The sequence below is a fragment of the Apus apus genome, chromosome 2 (genome assembly GCF_020740795.1).
Source record: "Apus apus isolate bApuApu2 chromosome 2, bApuApu2.pri.cur, whole genome shotgun sequence".
Classification (NCBI taxonomy): Eukaryota; Metazoa; Chordata; class Aves; order Apodiformes; family Apodidae; genus Apus; species Apus apus.
Genome location: NC_067283.1, coordinates 108,495,836 through 108,521,733, shown reverse-complemented (window position 1 = coordinate 108,521,733; position 25,898 = coordinate 108,495,836). Strand labels below are relative to the sequence as shown.

At 43.6% G+C, this 25,898-nt stretch overlaps 1 protein-coding gene across 3 annotated transcripts in view; it reads left to right on the top strand.

Annotated features, from left to right (window-relative positions):
* ANKRD29 (ankyrin repeat domain 29) overlaps positions 1-19,236 on the top strand; it is a 34,149-nt gene extending 14,913 nt beyond the window's left edge. For 2 of the 3 annotated variants that reach the window (XM_051612145.1, XM_051612143.1), the window contains 6 exons: positions 1,410-1,508; positions 4,982-5,080; positions 10,847-10,945; positions 11,406-11,501; positions 12,735-12,833; positions 14,506-19,236. In XM_051612145.1, coding sequence (XP_051468105.1) covers positions 1,410-1,508; positions 4,982-5,080; positions 10,847-10,945; positions 11,406-11,501; positions 12,735-12,833; positions 14,506-14,589 — 576 coding nt within the window. In that variant the 3' untranslated portion in view covers positions 14,590-19,236. Of the gene's footprint in view, positions 1-1,409; positions 1,509-4,981; positions 5,081-10,846; positions 10,946-11,405; positions 11,596-12,734; positions 12,834-14,505 lie in introns of all 3 variants that reach the window. The other variant, XM_051612144.1, reaches the window with a different exon arrangement.
* Positions 19,237-25,898: the final 6,662 nt, after the last annotated feature.

The following is a 25,898-nucleotide window of genomic DNA, read 5'->3' as shown; positions in this document are numbered from 1 at the left end:
TAATATGCAATTCTTAGATTGTCATATAACAGCTTCACTGTGACTTTGCTGACACTCAAGTCTTGTTTGGTTTTCAATGTTGTAGGGAGGAAGGGTGAATGTGAGGTTATGAGATTAGCTATAGGCAGTCCCTGTGGATTAGTTCAGTCAACACAAGTCAGAGCTTGTGTTTTTGTGAGGTTATTATAAGCATGAAATAACACTACAGATTAATACATTTGATTGGCACTTCCCATTATAAAAGATCCATTTGGTCATTCAAGCTGTAACTTCTCTTGTGGATATCTGTCTGTGTGGAAAATTTCAGACAAAACTTTGGAGCTGTTTCATACAGCAAGACTGAGGGAAAACACAATATTTTGCCCACATTAATAACAGGTCTAGAAACCGTTTATCTGAAATACTTTAGATAGCTTATCTTGTGGAGGAGAGGCTTGAGACCAGGAGAAGGCAAGGAAGGAGAGAGAAGGATTCTGGTGTGGATGACTTGGAGTGTGCATCATCCTTGCACAATGGCATGGTTCCAACCCAGGCAGAAGATAAGAAGTTCCTCTCCATATCAGTAGCAGAAATAATGGTAATTTATGAGTGGGGCACAGTGCACGTAGGATGGCAAGACCCACATTTGCTGTCTCAGTTGTTTCAGCTGGCTTGGAGTCAACTGTCAGCCATATGGAGGTGTTTCCCTTCTTAGCGGGTTCCCAAGGGAGCGTTTGTACAAGCAGGATTTGATGCATGTGTCTAGGTCTCCATTTAGTGGTGATGTGCAGCAACTATAACTGCCTGGGATTGATCCCAACTGCAGGGGTCACTTCTTTGGCAGAAGTAATGGGGCTTTCACTGATGGGTTTGGTCTGATTTTCACTTCCACAGTTAGCTAAGCATGTTTTAAAATGCATCCTCCCTACTCTTCTTCAGGCCAGCAATACACAGGTGAGATGCAGGACACGATGGGGCATGAGGTCCTGGCCAAAGAAGAGCAGATGATCAGTAGGCTTTGGAGCATGGGAAGGTGTGTTGTCCTTCAATAGGTGGAAGAGCTTGACAGGGTTGGGGGATTTGACTGTAAAGGAAGGAGACATGGGACAGCTTGGAGTTGTTAAGGGAACAAAGCTTCTAGTGGGAAGACAGAAGACAAAGAACAAAAAGCATAATTTTCTTAGTTCCTGTCCCTCACTAAAAAAAACTCAGGAGAAAAATGTTTATAGTGACAGAGCCAAGTTTAAAGATTTTATGTGGCAAGACTTGGTAGCCGAATCACAGAAAATTCAGTAGCTACTCACTGCAGAACTGCTGTGAGCCAAATTCTGAAAAGCATTAACATTTGTGGTGTTTTTTTTTCTAATCGTAATGTTCAGTCCAGCACATGCCCTCTCAGCTGACTGTACTTGTTCTTTGCCTTCTCACAGGAAGGAGGTACTGCTCTTCTAGCTGCTTCTCAGTACGGGCATGCAAAAGTAGTGGAAACACTGTTGAAGCACGGTGCCAACATTCACGATCAACTTTATGTGAGTTACTTGACCCAGATAATGTTGACAACACTGGTGGTGGAACAAATGTGCTGTTGGTTGGACAGCAGAGGATACTCTCTGCCCAGCAGAGAGGAGCATTTGCCAGACATTGCGGTTTTGTAGTAATCTGCTCTCCTAAGATGTGAAGTTTGTTAACTGCCTGCTTTCCATGATCCTGGGAGAAGTAGCACTAAATGAGAAGTTTTTGGCTGCCTTTTGGTTTGTTATCTGCATGAAGTATATGTACTAAATCTGGTTCAGATTTGTGCTATCCATTAGCATTAAGCAAAAGACCACGTCATGTTCTACAATGATTTGCATCACAGACAGAAGAGTGAATAGCTATAAAGCCCTTGAGGTCCTGGAGAATCAGTTAATCAGGTGGGGTTTTTCCGCCAGAAAGAGTAGTGAAAGTTTAAATCTTTAAATACCTATAGAATCTTATAAAAATACCAGTTACAATTGTGTTAATTGGTATTTATGCATCTCTAGCTTGTCAGTGTTCTGGGCAAAGAATGGTTAAAAAAGCTGACATTGAGTTGACTTTTCAGAAAGCTAGATTTAGCCAATGAAGGACTGGATTTTATTTACTCCAACACAGACACAAATTGAGCTCTTCAGCATTCAACAGAAACAAGTGGCAGATTTTCCCTCTGCTTCCCACCAGTCTTTGCTACCCCAGGGCACTCAAGACTGACAAAGGGGAAGCTGTTCCCCAGGGATATACAAGTATTTTCAGCCGTTTCCGTGGGCTTTGGATCTGCAGGATGCTGTTGCACTCTCAGCTCCCACAGGTGGGAGTGGGAACTGAGGGTTGGTGACTGCAGAAGCCACCAGCACCCTGGGAGCTGTACCCTGGTCACAGTGAAGATCCATGGTTCCCTCAACCCAAATTTATAGAGGGTTTTTCCACCCCCGCTGCTGTGCAATTAGCAATTGCCTGTGTAATCTAAGGGCAGTGATTCAGCTCTCTGCACGGTAATCTCAGAGGTTACTACTTGGTTTAAAAATAGCCATGCTGCCACACCTGCAGACACTTACCTAGAAGTGAAGGCAGTAAAATAACTTCCTTCTTGTCTCTCCTGGAAGTGAGCAATATTTGCAATTGGATTTAGAGAATTATTTTCATTGCTCACAGCCATTGGGCAATACCTGTCAGAAATAGTTGCTTAATAAGAGCACAATTTCTTGAAAACAAGTATTAGCCTGGCTCCTTTTGTGGAACATTGCCAAGCTGCGTTTGCAGAGTGGTATCTGGCTGTCACTTTCACTGGCAGGTGACCGAATGAGAGGAATTTCAAGCATGCAAGTCCTCACACAACCATCAAGACAGATGTTTTAATCTTAAATTGACTCATGTATGGGGTAGAGGAGGAGAGAATACCCTAACTAAATAGTATTTCTTGTAGAAATATGTTAATAGCCTCAAACCTCAAACAAAGTAGAAAAAACTAGTAATTATTTTAATGGTTGGGTGATAGGGAACCAAAGGTTCTCCATCTTGATTGATGCCACAATAAAGAGCTCTTTTAACATTACAGTCCAGAGGAGAAGGACTTGAGAGTGATGATGGATGAGAAGCTCAACATGAGCTGGCCATGTGCCATTGCAGCCCAGAAAGCCAACGCTGACCTGGGCTGCATCAGAAGAAGTGTAGGTTGCTGGTCATGGGAGGTGGTTCTCCCCCTTTACTCAGCTCTTGTTAGACCCCACCTGGAGTACTGTGTCCAATTCTGGAGCCCCCAAAATAAGAAGGACATGAGGCTCCTGGAGTAAGTCCAGAGAATGACCATGAAGATGATCTGTGGGCTGGAGGGACTTTTTACAGGGGCTTGTAGTGAGAGGTCAAGACAAAATGGATCGAAACTGGAAGAGGGGAGATTCAGGTTAGACACTAGGAGGAAATTCTTTACTGTGAGGGTGGTGAGACACTGACACAGGTTGCCCAGGGAAGCTGTGGAAGCTTGATCCCTGGAAGTGTTAAAAGGCCAGGCTGGATGGGGCTTTGAGCAACCTGATCTAGTGGGAGGTGTCCCTGCCCATGCAGGAGGGTTGGAACTAGGTGATCTTTAAGGTTCCTTCCAACTCAAACCATTCTATGATTCTATGATTACACAACCTTGTTTACTTTCTAAATGCAAGTGCTCTCACTATACTTGTCACTGAAAAGGACCTGATTCTATCACCCTGTTTCTTAAATTTGCATAGGAACCAGAGAAAACAGCCCCTCAGAGAGCCCAGGGGTGTGCATTTGTAGTGCTAGCAGACACCTCTCCTGTTTACCAGGACATTTGTCTTGAAATCAAGGTCAAATGTTCCAAATTCAGTCCCTGGGGCACTACATTCAGCTCATGCTTCACTAAATCTGTGCTGAGTTTTGCAGGAAGAGGAGCAGCTAAGCAGTATCTCCTAGCAGACAGCAGCATTTGTTCCCAACACATATGCCAACAAGGTCAGCAACAGGGTTCCATTAAAATGTCCTGTGTTTGGTGATAAGTATATGCAGGAGTTGGCCTGAGATGTGAACTTGCACATCTGAGATGCAATTAAGGGGTTCATTCATGTCTCTGCTTAAACTAAAAGAGTCTCACCTCCTGGGAACACTTGCCTTAGCATGCTCTGTGCTGAGTGCTGTGGATATAGGATGGGTAAACACCTGTCCCAAGCTCAGTGCAGATTTCCACTTCCAGTTGGTTGGATGCATTATAACGCTGTTTGAAAATTTTACATCAAAAAAAAAACCTTAATGAAATATGACTTCTAAAATTTTTGCCTAAGGAAGAAGTTTCTGTGGAGTCAAATTCGAAGAACATCTGCACATGAAAGAAATGTTGAGGGAAAACAAAATCCCATATTTGTTCACCATTTGCTCTTTAACAAGGTTTTTGCAGGAAAATGTTGGTTTATGATAGGGCTACGAGAGAAACTGTCTTGCATGTGCTATTTTTACATTGTGGTAGTACAAGTGAAGACTCTTCTGCCAGATGTGCCAGAGCAGAGGCATGGTAGCTGCTGGGGTGGCACAGTAGTATGGCACAGTACTTCCTCCTTCAGCCTCAAGGGTGGACTTCAGTGCTGGAGTCTTCAGCCTTGCAAAGGACTTGAACATGTTTTCACCATGTCTCTATGTAGTAGAACCCTTCTGCATGAATATATAAAGGTGAAATGGACCTTTATTGCTTTACAGGAATGAACTTCTACTTAAGTAGATCAATGCTTGAATGAAATAGACTCTTAGTATTCCAGACCCAGGATTTAATGCTCTGTTTGATATATGGTGGGAGCCAGTACTTGTGCATACTGAATGAAAAGGTCACCTTAAGGTTTCATTAAACTAGACTTTGGATTTTGGTAATTATTTCTTGAGCATGGCTGTATATGGGCTGTTACATGGTGTAAAGGCTTAAGAACACTAACCTGATTCAGTTTGGTTTGATTTTGTGTGGAATGTTGCATGTATTTGTTCTTAGGATGGAGCCTCTGCAATTTTTCTGGCGGCACAAGGAGGCTATCTGGACGTCATCCGATTGCTGCTTTCCTCGGGAGCAAAGGTTAACCAGCCACGGCAGGTAAGCTCAACTCTTCAGGGCAGAGCTGGGGTCTAATGTTTTTAAAGTTTTGAATCAACATTGGAATTTTTTTTGGGCGTCAGGTTCCCATGGAGGTGTTTTCTCTGGAAGGCAGATTGTGGCTGTGCCTGCATTTGTCTTTTGGTTCAGACTGGTAATGTGGCTTGAAGCCAATACCCCAGTCATTTCTGCTTGTATGCAAACTAGATTGCTTCGGGAAGAAGTGAAACTGGAAGCTCTGCTCAAGGTCTGCTATACCAGTTGCACTTACACCTGAAAGCAGATCAAACGGCTGACTGATCCTTTGAACAGATTTGAACCATGTGCATGTTTGGGCCAGGGACCAAACTAAAGCAAAATAAAACCCTCCAGCAGTATATAATCTTGATGTGAGGACCTTGGACTACTTCTTGAAACTACTGATCTGCTTCTGTTGTACCAAGTTCCTTGTGAAGGTCTACACAGCCTTTCACATCCCTGTATTCTTTGGGAAATGCTTAGAAGAGCTTTTGAAAATCTGGGAACTATGGTGGGAGACAGTACTAAAATTGGCATATTGAAATCACCACACCTTCAGTAGTGTGGCTTTGGTGTTGATGCTGGTCTTTAACAAAAGCTTTTACTTTTAGTTTTACTTTTTTTTTTTTTTTTTTTAGTTTTACATTGTCTCATCCCTGTGCATTCTAAAACTCAAGCATGAATCATAGAATCATAGAATGACTTGGGTTGGAACGAACCTTAAAGATCATCTAGATCACCTTCTTCTCTGGAAGTCCTTGATACATGTGGAAAGCCTTGCTGTCCCCATTTCCAGCTAGTTACTCTAGTGAGCCTGATCCTGCAAATACACGCAACCAGTGGCAACCATAAGCATGAAATTAGCTTCTCTGTAGCCATTGGGGCTGCTGTTTGATCATTAAATGGTATGTATGAGCTAGATTTGTGGCTGGTTCAGAGGTCCCTGCTAGGAGGAATAAGGGCTGGATCCACCTTACATCATCGTATCCTGGTGCTGGATAAGGGTGCAAGAGACCTCCTAGGTGTTAAACTAACAATGGGGTACATACATGCTGTACAGAAACTTATACAAAAGCTCTCTTGGTTTCCAAAAACAGGATTCCTTAATTGTTTAGCTGTTTCTTACTCTAAAATCTGTGCTTAAACAGCACATGTAGACACTGCTTTGATGAGCCAGAGGTGGGAGTTGCACAGCCAGCTTTATTCCCAGCACCTAGAGATGTCTGGTTAGAGACAAGGTTTCCCAGCAGTCTTTGCCTGCTTTGAGAGAGCCTCCCCTGTGGTCTGCTGAAACCCTGCAGGCAACATAGCTGTCCTGGGTCTTCACTGCACATTTTAAATTGATGGGATAAGGTCTTATCCTTGCAATCTGTCATGTATTGGCTGCCAGGTGGCTGTGATCACTGCAACAAGTGAAAAATCAGCAGGCAAGAACAAATGAATATGAGAACTCTTAATAACAGTTGACAACGTGGCATGTGACAAGGTTTTCCAGGTATTTTCAGTATTTTCTTTCATGTGCACCAAAAAGCCTAACAAATAATAGCCTGGAAGCAGAGATTGATTTACATGACTTCTGCCTGCATCTGCAGGTCTGCATAAGGCTCCCTGCTACTCCTGTAGTGTAAAGAAACTGAAAGAGCATTTTGTGTGGCCAAACTTAAGTAATTTTCCTGCTGCCTCTTCCCCCTCCTCTCCAACACCAGAGCTGTGCTGGCAGCTACTCCCTGGGCTGATACTTTAGTTGTTCCTTGTATGCCTCCTCGCTCCCAAGATTAAGATTAAGAAATGTTGTTAAAATCTGTTAATTAATGCTGTCTAAAAGTCCAGTGTAGAGGGATAGACCAAAGTATGCATTAATGCCTTTTGAGTGGGTCAAAACAAAGTTGCAGAGCCTTAGATTTAGCTCCACCAAGTTGCCATAAAAACAGCATTCTGCTAACCATAATTATACTTCTCCAGCTAATTCTTTCTGACAGTATTTTTTTAGCTCTCTAATCCAATTTCTACAACACAGTTTTTCATGGGGGATTTTTAAATCTTAGTTGAGGCAAAGACTTCACTGTGTGGATGTTCCTTCTGGCTGTTTCATCTCCAGCAGGACAGGCTTACTTTGCTTCCCTGCTAAGATGATGCCTGGATAAGTCCGTGGCATTTGTCCTTGGGCCCACTGTAATCTGAAACATTTCCTTAACAAATGGAACATTTTTACTGTTTAATTAGTAAAGTAATGGTCGGGTGGACTTCAGTCTCTTTCTCACTAACAAACAAATTCGTACTTTGTTCGAAGGTGGCATGTTGGTCATGAGGAATGCAGCTCTAGATGGGGCAGTTCTGATGCCAGATGACTCTTACTGTCAGTTGCAAACTACATTGCTCTTGCTCCTGTAGGAAGCTTTTGTAAGCCATATGACATTGAATATAGGGCTGCAGAGTGACAGGTGTGAGTTTGTGCTTCTCCTTCCTTATGGCATCCAGGTTTTCCTAATTTGGGGACTTAATTCACATGTCTGAGAGTGTCCCTCTGCCTTGTATGTCTCTTGTTGCTGCTACAGCAGATACCAGTTCCCCTTCAGTCTCGTGCCCCATCTTCCAGTCCCACAGGGGTGTTCCTGACACCATAGAGCATCTCAGAGGGTGCTGCAGTTGGTGTGCAGGCACTTCAGCTCAGCTCTCCCAAGACCAAATATTGAATCTTCCTGGTGAGTTTCTTCTCTGGCAATGTCATTTCTGTTGGATTTTAGCCACCTTCTGTTCTTTCTGATACTGGGGAGCTGGACAGGAATTTTTTTGTCATCTTTTTGTCTAGACAGAGCTGGGAGCAGTGTCTGAAACCTAGAGATGCTTCTTTGCTTCTCAAACCCAAAAACAAAGCAAGAAGATTATTTAACAATGACTTTTACTCTCTGTTTGGGCAGCCTGTTTCCCAGCAGGCTTTAGTCTGACTGTCTGAGATTCAAAATACTCTGAAAATTATATTTTTTTATTAACACATGATATGCAATTGCACATATATGTAAAACAGTAAACCTATATAAAGTGCAGGCTTCGGACGAGCAAGAAATTATTTATTAGCAAAAAATCAGCTGGTGTAGTGGTGCAAGATTGGCAGAACAGTGGAGGAGGTGGTGCCAAGTAGCCTGACAGTAGGGGCTCTCTGTCTCTGGAAGTTCTTACTGGGAATTTGAGGGGTATTTTACCTTATACCCTAATCTGGTCTTCTCTAAAACTCCAGAAGCAAACTTTGAACTTCAAAGCTGTAAAGCAAAGTGAGTAGTTAATAGGATAAGAAAAAGAGCATCAGAAATTTCAGCCCAATTATGTTGGCTGCTGGATATAACAAGATGTGGTCTATACGTATTAGCTTGTAATTGTATACAGAAACAAGAACAGCTTAAAAACATTTGGGGTGTGTAACATTGTGTAACATTGCTCTAGGAATGTAATGGTCTCCAGTCTGCTGGGTGAGCAGACGGACAAGGAAAGTAGCTTTTGAACTGGATATTTCCCTGTTCTCACATTCTTTTTGACTCATCTCCAGGCCCTAATATCTCTCTATACAGGAATTCTCATGTAGCCTCTTAGTACAATGTAGTAGCTCTTCAGCACCATTCACCAACATGAAAATGGACAGAAATCTCACCTACTCCATATAAATATTATGTATGTTTGCATAAACCTGCCTATTAGATGCTGTTTGCTTCAGAAAGAGAAGGTGACAATAGTCAATGGGAACCCACCATGAGCTTCATCATCTTGCTTCTCTTCAGGCTAAATCATCCAAGACAGTCACTATTTCTCACAATGTAATTTTGCCCCTAACCTATAATTGAGATGCTGGGGAAGATGTCTAACAGCAATACTATTACGGACCATTACTGGTAATAATGACCTTACCCAACATTTGTATTTCCTTCTGCTCCTTTTAATTTATACCTGAAAAAAAGAGTTGTTCTTACAAACTTCAGTCAGAGTAAAAGAAAGCTGCTGTGTTCCCCGTGCCGTCCTTGTGCTTGCATATCTTGTGCACACAGAAGCGTGGATTTGCACAGTACTGGTTTTTCATGCAGATTAAATTGTGTAGGCTGCTTTCAGGTATTTTCCAAGTGCTATAGGCTTTTTCAGTGCCCCTGTTGCTATTTTCTAGAGCCCTCTAGTGGGGGGAAATTAGAAAAAAATACGAAGTGTCAACTTACTGGTAGGGAAAACGCTATAAATTGAAGAGAGACAAGTTTTTGCCATCACACTAACATCACATATTCTGTATACAAGAGAGCCTTTGTGATTTTTGAATCACAAAGGACCCTCATTATATTAAGAGGATGTATACTAGAATGAGGTCAGTCACTAATTTCAATGAGTTAATTTATAGAGAAATGATGCAAGAGTGAGGGAAGTGTTCCTCAACATCTGAGAGGACTGAAGGTCTTAAGATGTGCATTTGCTCTTTCATGGAATCAGAAAAAGGGAAGCCCAGAATGTTATACCAAAGGAAGAAATAACTTTTCTGTTCCTCTCAAAAGATTAAGTCACTAACCCATAGAAGGCAGAGAACTGGTTCAAGAATGTTTCTTTGGATTGCACAAGCAAGTCATATGAATCTTCAGCTGGCAGTGAGGAGAGAGATTGCTTCTTTGATCAAGGTGGAAATACCTTGTTTAAAGTAAAAAGATTGTTTTCTTCTGAAACTCCTCATTAAGGCTCTTTTGGAAGCCTCAGTATATTTTGTCTTCCTTTTTCCTGCCAAGTCTTCAGGCTGCTGAAAGTGGTGAGGGGAACAAGGCGGGAGCAGGCACCCTGCTGTGTGAGGCCTCACTTTAATGTTTAAGTCCATACTGGCAAAGCCTTTTGTTAAGGTCCAAGAGAACCAGTTTGGCACCACGAAACTGCTGGAGTCCTCCTGTAGTCTGGAGAATCAAGCCATTTAGGCGCAAAAGGAGGAAATTACACAAAACTAAATTCTAACTGAGCTGAAAAATACTTCTAGTGCTTCAACTCACCTTTGCCTTTGGGATGGAAATCCACCACAAAGTTTAGCTTATTCTGAATGTGCATTTTATTTTCTGAGGTTTTCTGTTCAAATAGTGATTGCATAGGGCAGCTTTTCCAAAACAGACTTTTTCATGCTGGATTCCTTTATAAATGCCTTGTTTTCTGGTGGAGTTCTTGAAGATAAAATTTGTGAAATACAGTCACTGTAAGGCAAGTTGTTTTACCAGGTTCCCTGAGGGTAGATAATGTAACTTAATATTCAAAGTTGGTGATCATATAGTGTTTCTTATCTTTGGTAAACAACTTCCACTCATTATGTACAGAGACCCAGCTGCAGAATCTGCCCATGAATGATGAGATTTGGCTGTATCTTCTGTCACATCCAGCCACCTAGATTTCCAAGTACACAGGATACCTTTGGCTGTTACATTTTTAAACTTCCCCCTGTATTTTAGGCACAGCTAGTAAAACCAAACAGGGCTTGAACTGTTCACACAGCAATGCACATTTCAGGCCAACTACGCCAAGAGGAAGCTGCTAAAGGTCTCTCTACTGCACAACTGGAGACATTCTGATGTGATACCCCAAGCTGCCCTGTGCTTTTGGAAGCAACTCTGCATAAGTCTGTCTGTGATGCAGGATTTAACTGAGGAATCGAAGTATGTCCATTCCAGTAGGCAGATCCTGTGGGAGCACAGGATCTTTACGTGAAACCAATAGCAGTCTAGCAGTTTGTTTGTGTGTGTGTGTGTTCAGGATGGGACGGCTCCCTTGTGGATTGCGTCGCAGATGGGTCACAGTGAGGTGGTGCGGGTAATGCTGCTGCGGGGCGCCGAGCGGGACGCCGCGCGGGACGTGAGTAGCGCTTCTTCCTGCCCTCTGCCTGCAGCTTAATGCCTCCCGGCTTTTTTGGGGGCCGCAAGGCTGCCTGGAGACCTGGTGACCCCAGAGTCCATCCTGTTTGACAGGTTGTAAAGTCCCACCACGAGCTCCCTCTTCCCTGTTATGTCCGGGACAGCTTCCTGGAGGGACTGTCTGGAATAAGGCAATGGCAATGCCCACATTAATGAGAGGCAAAGATGATATATGATGTCACAGGTTCATTTTACCCTGAAGTTTTCTCCTGACAGAGGAACAATCCTCCAGATGCCCTAAAACCAGCAGCATACGCTGTGGAGGTGCCTCCTCAAAGACGATGAGTGGAGGAAGCCCTCCTCTCAGGGGCGTGGGGGAGAGCTGGTGCTTCCCTCCAGCCAAGGGGGATGCAGGTGAAGCACTGGTAGCAACTGAACTGGCCTTCTCTTCTCTTTCAAAGGACGGTACAACTGCTTTACTGAAGGCTGCCATTAAAGGGTACAACAATGTGATAGAAGAGTTGCTGAAATTCTCTCCCACGCTTGGCCTGCTGAAGGTTGGTAGTGAAACACAGATTTTCAGGCAGAAACTCAAGAAGACAAAGGGTCTGATGAAAGACCTGATATTTATGGCTGTGCCAGTGGAAGACGGTAAGAACCGTGAGCTCAAAAAAAGTGAAGAGAAGAATTAAATAATCTTATTTAGCCTTTAATGCCACATACAAATGAATCTTTTCAAACAAAATTGTGAATACAATTTTCGGAATGAGGAAGCACATCGTGTCATAGAAGGAATTCTGGGTTTTGTCATCTAATTTTATTTCTACAATAACTGGATTGCTCTCAGTGCTGCAATTTTTAGCATTATACCCTGCCCTCTATTTCTCTTAGTCAGCAAAACGATATCCTAAGAGATTTGTTGTGAGCAGATTGTCTACTTGATTCTGTTTTCCTTCAAACTCAAAAATGGACTTGAAAAATAATAGATATTTGGAAGGTGCTTTTTAATAGCTGATCTAATTTTATGTGCCTATAAATCACAAGCTTTCATAGCGTCGGTGCCTGCAACTAATTGGCAGTTTTGATGTACTTGAAAATCCAGGTGGCCTTAACTTAGTTGTTCATTACAAGTATGAAAAGAGCTTCCACATTTATTTGAACTGTCAGTTTGCAGCCACAGACAAAAGGCCAGCCATAAAAATAATCACCATTCAGCTGTCTGACATTGAGACCATTAATCGTCAGAGAAAGAAGATAAAATGCACAGATGGTTTCCGTTACTGTTTGTGCTTCTGTTTCACTTGCTAATGGCGGATATTGCCAGGCAGAAGCAAGTACTGTTTCATTTTACCTCTAATCTATTGACAAGTGTAATTTTAAAACAGAAATATTGCTATGGTAAAGTGAACTTGGCTCTCATTTTGATTAAAGGACTTGAAATCACCTCCTTCTTAGCCCACTAGCATGCCAGCACCCTGTCTAAATCAGACCTAGACCTTTGATGACCTCTTACCATAGAATCATAGAATGGTTTGGGTTGGAAAGCACCTTAAAGATCATCTAGTTCCAACCCACCTGCATGGGCAGGGACACCTCCCACTAGACCAGGTTGCTCAAAGCCCCATCCAACCTGGCCTTGAACACTTGAACAGGGAGGGGACATCCACAGCTTCCCTGGGCAACCTGTGCCGGCATCTCACCACCAGTTTGTTCTTTGCAACTGTTTTTGTTTCCCTGCCTTTTGATTTCTTCCCATGCATGCTACAAACATCTTCATTGGTATTTTCTAGAATGGGACCTCTGCTCTCCACGCAGCCGTCTTGAGTGGCAATGCAAGGACAGTGGCACTGCTTCTTGAAGCAGGAGCAGACCCATGCCTGAGGAACAAGGTATGCCCTGGTGCACCATCTGGGGACTGGAGCAGGTGGGGAGCACCCAGTGGTGGAGCTGGGTGTGCCACAGAGGTGGTGACAATCCACAGGTGACAGGTGGCTTCTGTGACAGTTCATGGTTGCCTGTTGATCCCCTCCTGAAACACCATGGTTTGGTCCATTCATTTCTGCAGACAAGCATCTCTAAGGGTGCTGGCGGTGCCACTGGTTATGCTCATTGTTGTGAAGTTACAGAAATCTGAGAATAACCAAACCATGCACTCACTCAAGCACCACAGGTTAAACAGTTAACTGTAAACAGTCATGGGCAATCTAGGTGGCAATTTAGGGAAACAATAATCCATTACTGTTTTGATAAGTCATAAGTTATATTCATATCTCCATACAGATGCATAAGGAGGATATTTTTGCAGCAAGATAAAATGTGTATCTGGGTGCCTTTGATATCAAAACTTGGTTAGAATTCAACGCATTGCTAATACAAAAAATTCCCAGATTACATGCATATTTCCTACCTCTTACTGAAGATCTGTTAGTTTTTTGTGATACTTTCACATTCTTCTTATAACAGCAACTTTTTTGCAGAAATCTTATCTTGGTTTTGTTCTGTAAGGTGTTTTAACATCACATGTTTGATATTTTCCATGAAAATGGCTTCCTCTGAGTTGTGCTGATGTTTATTAACTATTTGCCACTAGAAATTAATATCTATCTGGGTTTATTAAGCTGTGAATGGGTGGTCCGATATTTAGTTCTGGTTTATAACTGGATGAATGAAAGTTTGCAACACAAGTAATCCAACACATACCTTCCAAGTGTTTTTCTCATTTGATACAAAATCTGTGCCTGTTATTTCTGTACAAATCCACTTGATGGCAGCAGAGTTAATGCCGCTCATGCAGTAGTTTGTCTTAATAGGCATTTTGTTTTGATACTGTCATCCAAAACATATGCCAGACTTTTCTGCTGCTGATGGTGATTTGCAGCAAGAGGGTGTGCAGTATAAGAAAATCTGTGGCTGTAACCTCCCCTAGTGATTTTTGTTTGTTTGTTTTAATAACATGCAATTTGGCACAACAGGGTACGTTTGCAGGACAGAATTACTGATTTTCAGAAGCAGCTTCATTATAAATATTCATGTTACCAAAATTGTATTCAATAAATCATAGAATCATAGAATGGTTTGGGTTGGAAGGGTCCTAGACCATAAAGGGACCTAGACCAAATACAGAAGACCAAACTCTGATGTTCTGTTACCGATCCTACAGAATAGCACTAACTATTTCATAGCAATTAAAGTCTTTCCTTGGATTCTTATGGACTTGTGTACTTAAAGACCTGCCTCATCTCCACCAAAAAATCAGCAGCTATGCTGTCTATTACTTCCATGGCAGAAGCATAGGGAGCCCAAGGGATACCGTGTAGCCTGAACAGTCTGCACAAATTAAGATAACCATTCAAATCCCACGGTGGGATATTTTTGAAGACTTAAGTAAGACTCGCACACTGAAAGGTGGTTTCTTAAGAGACCTCCAACAGTGGTGGAGACAATGCTGGAGTAAGCATGTGGTTGTGATGCCTAGTACCATCTTCTTTAGAGTTTAATGCTTTTAAACCACATTTTGAGAATACTCTTTCATTTCTGCTAACCTCAAGGTTTTTGTTCCAGGCAAATGAACTGCCAGCAGAACTAACACAAAATGAACGCATACTCCGACTCCTCCGCATGAAGGAAAAGCAAAGGAAAAGCTAATGCACCCCTCCAGCAGATGGTTTGACAGAGATGTGCCCTGACCACAGCAACGTGATGGTAAACCAGAAGGGCTTGTGGGAGCAGTTTGCAGAACTGATTAGCCTCTCCAGTACACGCTTCCTGGACACACGAGGCCCTTGTCATGGGGTTACCACAGACCAGGGCCTCCGCCTGGCATCACTGAATGCAGAAGGACTGCGATGAGCGCAGGGTTTGGTCCGGGAGCTGTGTTTGCGCTGCAGCCCTGCCTGTACTCCAGGATCCCACCGGTCCCAGCGCTGATGTTTGCTCCCTTGTGTCTTCAGCATCTGCATCCCTGCTGTTTCAGACATGGGTCCCCATGCTGGCATGGCTGTGCACCCGTAATGGGTGCCTCGGGGTACATGTGTGGATCGGGAGCACTCAGCCCTTGTGCCAAAAGGATGCCCTGACCTTGCAGCTGTTTGGATGCAGCTAGTCCTGGAGCAGCCCCATGGTGCTGCTGCTCTCCCTTTGCTGGCAGTGCCTGCTCAGACCATTCCTCTCTACCTCCAAGTGTGCATGGGCCTAGAGGTGAGATTCCCACCTGTGACATCCCAACAGGAATAGTCCTCCTGCCAGCCCAGGGCTTTGGTAAAATTTTGGCTGCTACATGAAGCTCCATAAAAATCCAGAGCATTACAAATTGTGCCAAAAGCTGCAGACCAAACAGTAAGCAAGATGTCCTCCTCAGCTGTAGCACCTTGTTCTGTCAGTCTGTCCAGCAACAGAGACCCAGCCGAGCAGTTGATAGTATTTTGCAATGCGTACGCAGTGCTGTGTGGACCCATCCCCAACCCTACAGGCTATGTACATGCATTTCTGTGGGCAGGGGAGGACCAGGTCCTGAGCTAACCAATCAGGGCATATAATTGACTGGCGCAAGTACATCAGAAATGTAGCTGCCGGGCACAGCAGCACAGATGCTCCACAAGTGGTATATGTATGTTCCTCCCACACATATATATGACACTATGATTTAGTACCCACAACCACTATGCAATGCACTTGTTCCCCGGGTCTGTAACAGGAGTTAAGGCAGAAGTGCACAGTGTACAGGTGTTCAGCAGCTGGTGAGAGGGTTGCACATAGCCACACTTGAACAGGCCCACTAATTAAGGCAGGCATGGAAAATGAACTCTGAACAGTAATTTTGGCCTTTGTTGTGGTTGAGACGCTTAAACATGCTACTAGTGCCTGTGTGGGGAAGGCAGTGCAAATTGTAGGTGGTTTGTGAAGAGCTGTTTCAACCATATTGCTATAAAATACCCCAATAAACCCCAGTCATTTTTGCAGTGTAAACTGTATATACTGTGTCCTCTTAGCCCCAAAAACATTTGAGATTATTTTAGAGTGAGTTAAGTTAGTACATAAATCAGGGCACTTCACCTGCCTTCAAACCTTGCCAAATTACTGAAAAATGGCTTTAAAAGTTGAAGACAGAGAAGATTGTAAGGAAACAAAATATGCCCTGCATAAAAAATGTCTGCCTAGGATTCAGCTGGACTGTTGTGCTTTTGCTTCAGTGAGTTGAAATAAAAAAAAAAAAAACCCACAACAAAACCCAAAACCTATTAGTGAGCTGGCACAAATTAATGTAGTTTACTTAGTGCATATTAGCCATATATATTACGAAGTTGGTTGTGTGAGTACATTAGGTAAGAAGTCAGGGTTCTGGTGAAGAGAACAGAGTGGGAGTACCTTTGCTTTGGAAAACTTGAAGTTGGAAAACTTTTAAGTTTTCCAACAGTATAAGAAGACACCTGAAAATATCTATTTGTTTATGTAATTAATGTTGCTGTATTTTAAAATTAAAATAATGTGCCTAACAGAAACTTGCAGATTAACTGGTGCAGAACCAAAGAATTATGCAAGATGCTTACAGGATTATTGTATCCAGGTTTAAGTTCTGCATAAACTAAAAAATACTGAGCATGTGGAAGTTTCAAGAGCCTTATCAGGAGCTTCAAGCTGCACAGCATTACATGGGACTGTACTCTTAACTGCTTTAACAAGGGACACTGGAGAGGATAGCTTTATTGGGACCCCCCAGGGGCTTGAAGATGAACAGAATTTTTTGGAGAATGCTAGAGGGACTCTAGGCAGCCTGGCCTCAATATTGATCTTTCTCCCTAAAATTTCTTCAGATCAACAGCTAGGAACAACCACACTCTTAAGATTAAAAGCTCTTTCACGGTTCTAAAGGAGGAGGATAATCATTAGAAAGTCTTCAGTAGTCATGCTGGGTGAGCAATAAATAATATTAGACAGGCTGAGACAACAACATGCAGGTGTCCAGTATCTGTAGGTGGCCTCTCCTTTCTGCCAGGCATATTTTGTTGTGAGCATGGTCTCACCCCAAAGGAGGCAGCTACTCAGCAGAGAGCTTCTTCTTGAATTATCCCTGTACATGGGAAGATGCATGTCTGCTCCTCTCCATTTAGAGTAGGACTTTTCAAGCTGTGTGTCCAGCTGCCTCTGTGGCTGGCCACCACAGCTGGAGCTCCCAGGCAACGAGTGAAGAACACCTGGGATGCTGCATCCCATACAGAGCACTTGCTGACCTTCTGAGAGAATGCAGTTACCAAGTCCTCTTTCTTTTTTTGTTTTGTTTTGTTGGGTTTTTTGAGTGATATTGGGCTATGTCTGGCTTTTCTTACTTCTAAACAAAATTTGAAACATGGGGCTAGCACAGCTTGAAAGGAGAGGCTTTTAACTCCCTCCTCGCTCTCACTAGAGCTGGCTGATAGGGCACACGGGCTGTGTGTGTGGAGCTCCATGGTGTAGAACTGGCAGCAAAGTCTCTCTGCCCCATTCAGGCTGAAGTTGACTCTAACTTCTGCGAAGTCACTGTTCAGCAACACAGGATTTTTAGGCATGGAAACCTTCCTGCTGGGAGCATCTGTTTACTCTTGGAGCCTTTGAAGAGAGGGCTGGTTTTAGTTTTGGGTTCCCTGTAATCAAAAGGTGCTTATTCTGCCTGTAGATGGGCTCAAAAGTTGCAATACTGTTTCTCACCATGCAAGTAACCTTTTCACACAGATACCTTAATAATTTTTAGCATTTATATAGCTGCTGTTATCTTTAAAGAGCTCAGTAAATACTGCTGTGGCTTGTTTGTTGTTCTAAACCGGAAACCTGTTTTCCCTTTATGGCTGAAGTGATTCACTAATATTGACAGTAGCTCTCTACATAGTTGTAGTGCCTTTTGTGCAAGGCTTTCAGAGTGCTCTGCAGACACTGTTAACTTTGTAAGTTCCAAAATGCATTGCTGGGGAAGGCAGGGAAATAGATGTTCATTTACACACCAGTGAAATACAGCAGCTGTTCATCAGTTCATGTCAGTAGACAAGAGCAAATCCATTTCATAGATGGCAGGACGAAGGTAGGTATCATATAATAATGTGAAATAGAACTGGGACAGGATAGCAGGCCAAAATGGGATTTGGGTTGGGTTTTAGGGTTCCTTTTCCCTCGAAAGGGCTAATATATATCCATCTTACACCCCCAAAAATGAGCTCCTCTAGTGGACTACTTTTAGGCTTGCCTCTGCACATTCAGATCCCAGGGCCCAGACTGCTGTCCTCTCCACCTGGAATTTATGCAGGTGCTGTAACCTGGTGACTTTTCATCAGCTGCAAGTGAGTGCAAAGGATGTGCAGCCAACAACAGGCTACATAAATGAGTCAAGACAAAGTATACAGGAGCTTTCTTTTACTTCATTAATACCAAGCTATTGTAGGATGGGAATGAACACAAGGTAAGGTCCATGGTGTATAGAGAAAAGTGGCATCCCATCAGTGACATGGTAGTGGTATAGCCTCAGAGATCCCAAATACATGGAGCTCTTCTTTTGAGATTATCACTGCAGTGCCCATCATCTGCATTTGAGATGATCACTGCAGTGCACATAAGACAACTATTTAGTTATGACACAACAAAAGGGACTGTTGTGCCTCCTGACCTGGACATGCTGTTCTTCCCCTGGAGTGAAGCACTATTGATCCACCCACCTTTGTTTGGTCTAGCAGAGCTGAGAGGATTATTGCACCAGAACAAACAGCTGCAGGTCATATTTAATGCACTTTAACAATTATGATTATTTGCTCAGCCAGAGCCTAATTGCAGGAATGATTCACGCTTCTTTATTCTTTTATTTAATTGAAAAATCAATAAGAAAATCAAATCTCATGTTATCTCAGAAACTGTAGAACTCTTGTATAGAAAACGAGGTAGCACAAACCCCAGCCCATTTGTGCTTTGCTTAGTATGAACACTGAACAGATATAAAATACTGCCTTTGTCTGGAACCCTTGAGTCACTGGTGTTAAAATGTTAACGTGTGCTACAAGTCCAACCAAAGATTATACACAAGGTTCTTTTTTCCAGCAGTGGAACATTGTACTGCACACACGGAACTAATGGGGTTGTGTCTTCTCACAGCAGCGCTGCATTTGGTCACTGGGATTGTCACAATAGTCTAATACTTTTCCGAATTCCTGGGTTTGTTTTGACCTGTCTTTTTATGCATTGATAAAACCTATTTAAATTTGTGTAACTCCATGTAAGACTAATATTCTACAACATGTTTCCGTCCCATCATTCTAATAAAAATGAATATACTACTCAGATTATCTTGTCTACAAACTTACTCTTTCTCTTTGTAGAATACCAGAATTAATTTCCTATTTATGTAAAGACCACTTTGTTCTATTCCACTGGATTGATTAGACTTTTATGCTTTTCCAGGTCTTTACAGATGAGATTCCATTCACAAAACAAATAAAGCCAATGCCTTGGCTTGAGAAACTGGAAAATTTCATTTAGCATGACATAACAAGGTTTGTTTCAAAGATCCAGACATCACTAACAGAATCCCCTTGGCATTAGCATCCATTACGTCAGATCTGAGGGAAAGATTATAGAAAGCAATTTAGGAACCAAAGGAATAAGAGTATACTTGTATTCAGTTTGTAAAGCATGTCTCGGTGGTTCTGTCATTATTCCTAAATATAAAACTGGCCCTTACACTGCTCTGACCTACTTCAGTTTATAAAAAAAGTCAACACCCTGCTGATGTGCTTACTATAGTATGCAATAGATTATGCACCTTATAAAAGGGAATACAGTCTTCACTGAATTATTTTTTTTTACCCTGTATTTGATATCCCAGGATTTTCTCTTTATGATTATCTACGTTTTGAATAATCGTCAAAAATTCCTACAGCCACAACTCAGTAAAGCATCTCCATCTACTCAGAGAATATCAATATAAAGTGTTGTGCCTTGTCCATGGCCTAAATCATTAAAAGGATGACTTCTGGCAGTGGAAAGTTCCTCGATTTTGTACACAAAAGCATAACAAAACAGTGTCAAGAGCCTGAAACTAGACAAATTCAAACTTTAACCTGTGGATTTTCAAGAGTGAGGATAATTATCTATTGAAATAAATTGCTGAGGTTCTTTCATCTTTCAAGGTTTTGGGTTTTTGTAATTATTAATTTTCATTTTGAAAGATGCATTTCACCTGAAACATTTTTGTGTTTGATGCAGGAATTACTGGGTGGCATGATTATGTTATGATATGATATTGTATTGTATTATATTTTTGCAGGAACTAACATTATGTGATCATAATAGTCTCCTTAATCTTAAAATTTATTAATAGATAACTTTTTTGCTTTATCTCCCCAGGGTTTTAAAGACCCATGCTAACTCTCATGAGATCAATAACAAGACCATATGCCTAGCAACTGAGGCTGTAGCTGTACAGCAAAATGAAATCTGAGAGACATACCTACGTTGTTTCTAAACAATGCATTTTGCTCTCACAGTGTTGACAAGGCATTTCAACTGAACTAATCCTTTAATGTCCTGCTTTTAATGTCAAGTCAGTTAATTCAGAGCTGGCACAAGGGCTGCGTAGGGCTGCACCTTGCCAGGGAACAGAGCAATCTGGGATGTGCCTGTGGGGAACACAGCTAAATCAGGAAGGAACAAGTGACACAACTTTTTGCTACGGAAAATGTTTGGCTGGCTTGGATGAACACTAAGCTAGGACACAGACCCGAAACAGACTGCAATTTTATATATACTGCACAGCTTTGTGTTCATATGTGATGTATACATATGTAGCTATGGATATATACTTTGTATCCAGCATATGGGTATGAGCTCCTAGAATTCCCTTGGAAAAGTGATACCAGAACCTGGTGGTCTGTTTGTTTGCACTACATAACATGAAGAGGCAGAAAAACTATTCCACTTTTTGAAGACTTGAAGAACAGTCTCTGCAGGCACTCCCTTGGCATGCTGCTGCATCAAACCCTATTCATTGACACAAAATGTCTTCAAGTCCAGCCATAAACAGGCTGTTCCTCATGTGAGTTGTGGCTCCTGAAGTATCTCTTGTTCCTCCTGCCAAGCCAGATTTTGGTAGTGCCCTCAGGGACTCCCCTGTGACAGTTCTGCCCATATTCTCCACTTTGACAGCAAAACCTGGTCTACCTTAATGCAAACCAGGAGCCATGCACAGCCATTAATGGGTCAAACCTTGAACTGGCTAGCATGTCTGTGCTTATGCACAGTACCTGGCAGGAGTGCACACAGCACCTGTTTGCTCACAGCAACAACTGCAGTGTGTCTCCAGACTCTGCTGCAATAATAGCACAGGTTGGTAGAGCAGCCATCAAAATACACTAAGGTGGATACAGAGATGAAAAGATAAAAAGACTGGCTTCAGAATCACCTGATATACTACATGTATATTTTACTGGCAGCATCAGGCAGATTGCTGTGAGTCCCCTTAGTCTGATTTGATTCCATGTGGGAAGTCTGAAGCTAAGAACATCTGACCAAAGTAACAGGTACATTCAGGCAGGTATAATTAAAAGGAGAGCAGGCCTCCACTGGTTATGAAGGCTGACAAATGAGAGCTGATGAAAAGAAAGTGATTTCCTTGCAACACCAAATAGGAAACACCAGCTTTGTTTAGTACAAATATCATTCTGGTTTAGCTGGAAAAACAGTCTTGGAACAAGATATAGTGGCTTGGACTGGCTCTACAAAAAATGAAGAGGTGAGAAACTGGGTGGAACTTCTCGTGCACCTGTTGCAGCTTGTCTGCACACAGATAGTGAGAGACCAACAAGAACATCCCACTTTCCCATGTGCTTGTGCAGGGTGTTGCCCAACATAGCTCCCACTTCTTGCAAGTGCCTCTGGGTGCTATTGCAATAGAAATAATAAAGGCTCCTAATAAATTATGGAGAATAAGCTGTGACAGCATTTTGCTCCAAAGAGATCACGTACTGTGTTTATATTTGTATGTGCAAATAATTCTTCAGAGAGATTGCCATCTAGAAATTGCAAGGTCATTACCAGTAGGCACTTGAGTTTCTGGTGGAAGAAGCAACGCAAGTTTCATATTTTGTCACAGTTTGACTCAGAATCAGCAATGAAACCACAGACAACAATGCTCTCAATCCCCTCCCCCAGGTAGGGAAAGGAGAAAGATAATAAGGAGAGAGACTTTCTGGATTGAAAACTAAACTAGACAGCATTAAACACTAATGACAAAAGAAAATATGTATAATCATATACAAGTATGTTCAGCAGTGTGCAAAACCCTATTGCCTTCCCCCACCCCCAGCACCTCCCTCAGCATCTCATGAGCTGTGAGCAGTTCTGAAATGTCCCAGAGCTGCTGGAAAGAGCTGCAGAGTAGAGAGGAGCTGAGGGGAGAGTTGTGAGGGTCAGGAATGCACGAGCCTACGGATCAATGGCGATCAATAGACAGAGCGCACCTCAGATGCCAGCCATGGATGGAAGAGAAGGGAAGAAGAAGCAGGAAGAAAATTGTCTTCCATGATCTCTGACCTTACACCGAGCTTACACAGACATATGGAATGGAATGCTTTGGTCAATTTTGCTGTCCGTCTAGTCCACTCCTCCCTATGGGCTGCTCCTGGCAGCATCTAAGGCGGCAAAGCAAAGCGACCTTGGAGTCTCAGCAGTAACATAAACATTCCAGCGTTATCAGTCCACTAGCTGGAAAGCTTGCTGCTAGTTAAGAGAGCTTACTGGAGGAAAAAAAATCAGTAAAAGGAAAATTGGCTTCATCCTGGCTCAAACCAGGACAATACCTGCATGGAGAAAAGTGACAGAAACAGAGTGAGGCCTACATCTCTGTAAGCAACACTCAGGGCTTTCCATCCAAGATGTAGAACAGAACAAAGCAGGCAGCTATTTTACACAAGCTTCCTGTCAGGCACCTTTACACCATTCAGGGTATTCAGGGAGTGAAAGAGCTTATTTGATCCTAGTGGACAATCAAAGGACTTGCTTGGTGTGATGGAGGAACCAAGTGACACTTTACACTGTGAATTAATATTGGTCTCTTTCAGACAGCAAAATTTAGTTTCACATAAGCTGCTGAGAATCAGGATAAGTATTTCCCATTGGCCTTCCAAGCAGACAGTCCCTAACAGCTATGCATAATCCTGGGTTCAAAAAGGGGACCTGGTAAGACACAACTTGATAAATGTCTCTCAAACAAGAGCAGCTGGGAGTGAGGATGGTCTCTTTTGTGCCATGTGTACCATAGGCAAGGCAATGAGCTCTTGGCAGCATTGATCTGGGTTAACTATTCAGGGCTGCTTCTTCCCTGCCTGGAAGGAGAGAGAACTCTAAGATGACACAGTCAGTGCTGCCAACTTTATCATCAATCACACTCATGCAACTACACTTAAATGCCTGGAAACTGTCAGAGGTAGCTCTGCATTCTCACCCCCTGAGCGTGGCACACAGCTGAGACAGACCAGAGGCTGCAGCAGGACTGAAAAAATACCCTGCAGCTGCCAGGGTACAGAGGTGACATAGAAACAGGTATGTGTTTGAGTTTCTGCATCTGCCATTATGCAAGATTTCAGAAGTCCCTGTGACCACAGACAGGCTCAATCTGATTAGTGTTTGTTAATCAGCCTTCCCATGTATAACACTTCACTTTAGCATGTGAGTGCAAAAAGGCAGCACTCTCTGAGGAATTGTACTGGAATAACAGTGTGAATTTAGACAGCCATCTAAATATAGATACCCGTCAGATTTAGATAAACATTAAAATACTACCTCTTCCCTCTGATTATACTGTAGGTGGTAGACAAGTGTGATGTTACAGACTCGATTAGTTTCTGGTGGAAGTTGTCACTGCAACAGCTTCCCTTTTGCTTGTTTGGCAACATGATAAATTTATGCTCTCTCTCCTATGATTGTTAAATCATTTCTCTATGTAGTTCATTCAGAAAGGAAATGCCATTTCTTTTTAGTCAGGTTTGCTATTCTTCACCATTTTCATAAGCACTGAAACAACATTACTGTTTTTTTTCTACTTGTAGCTATGCAAGCTGTACCCACTGCATCCTCTGCTAATGCTGAGTGCCTAGAAACTGCAGAAACTCAGTCCCCTGTTCTTAGGATCACACTGCATAGTGCTGAAAGTTATTTTAATTTATGACATCAAAATTCAAACACTATAATTTAGCTACTCTAGCTTTGTTAAATACTTGCCAAATGCTAAGTTCTACACCTGGGATAGAATAATCAAATGGAAAAGTTCAAGCTGGGCAGAGACTAGATGGAAAGTACTTTGGTAGAAAACAAAGGAGTTGGTTGGGCTGGGCAAGATGCTGAATGTGAGTCAGCGGGCTGTATCAGCAAGTGAATAACCAGTAGGTCAAGGTTTGGGGTTATTCCTCTCTCTTTGGGACTTGTCAGACCACATCTGGAGTACTGTGTCCAAATTTGGGCTCCCCAGTATTAAAAGAAAAAAGGAAAAAAAAAAAAGACACTGATACAGTGGAGCAAGTCCAGTTTACTGCAACCATGGAGGCTGGGGCTGCTGGAGCACATGACCTGTGCTTGCTCAGCCCTGAGCAGAAAACTGGCTCTGCAGATAGCCAATACTTCTCCACACAACTACCAAGCAGAAGGATGAGGAGAAGAGGGAGCCACACTCCTCTCAGGCAGGGACAACAGCACAAGTGGCCACAGATTCAAGCTGGAACATGGGAAAATCTCTTTACGCACCGATCAAAAAAAACCCCAACGTTTTACTGTAAGTGTGGTCAAAGAATGGAACAGTTTGTGCAAGGAGGCTGTGAAATCCCCATCTCTGAAGCTATTATTCAAAACCCAGCCAAACAACTCCCTGAGCCCCCTGATCTGACCGAATACTACTTTCAGCAGAAAGGCAGACGACGTGACCCTCTGGAGGCCAACGTAAATCAGCCCGCGAATCTATGATACCAAGACTAGTCTGCATTTTTGTCTGCAAATGGCAACATCGGCTAAATTACATCTTTTATTCCAGGCTCTACCCGGCCGGGAAGGCAAACAAGCGGCGGGGAGGCCGCATGGGAACGCGTCACACCCAGCTCTTCGTGTGCCTCCTCCCGGGGTCAGGTCCCAAACTGCTTCCCAACAAACAGGTCGCGGACAAGCAGAGCGGCAGGGTGCAACCCGCGTTCCCTAAACTGCTGATTGCAACAGCGGTCAGGCCACCTGGTGACAAGCCAGTCGGGACCAGCTCTGCAGCCCGATCCACCCGCAGCGCCAGCCCCGGGAAAGCCTTTCCTGCCGGGAAAGCCGGACCTGCCTCGCTCGGGACTTGTATTCAGTGCAGCTGCACGGCAGCAGGACACGGCACTGCCAGGCTAACGCTCGGACGCCGTCGTTTAGCAACTCTGAAGCAAAATTAAGGCGCTTCTGTCCAACCCAGGATGTTTTTTTAAGCGGCTTTGGTATTTACAGACCACCGTGAGCAACTCCTCCGCGGCCGGCTGCCGGCGTCACCTCGGCGCCATCTGCCGCTCCGGAGAGGCGGGCACCGCTTCGCTCGGACACCAGGCCGAGCTTCCCGCTGCCTCCACCCCGGCTGAGCGGCCCCCACACCGCCATCACCGGCACTGCCACCGGCACTGCCACCGGCACCACGGGCACAGCCACGGGCACTGCCACCGCCCCCGCCGCCCCTTGAGGTCAGGCGCATCCCCACGCCCGGGCTTGAGGCGCGGCCCCGGCTCCCACACCGCCTGCCCTGGGCCGGGGGCGGGCGGTTGGCGGCGGTTGGCGGCGGTTGGCGGCGCAGCCCGGGCACCGCCGCCCGGGCACCGCCCCCCCCGCCGCTCCCTGAAGGGGCGGGCAGCGCTGCCCGGGCTGGCGGGACCGGCCCTTCCGGAGCTGCGCCGGCGCCGCAGTTTGTCCGCCCGCCTACCCTACCCTACCCCGCCCCGCCT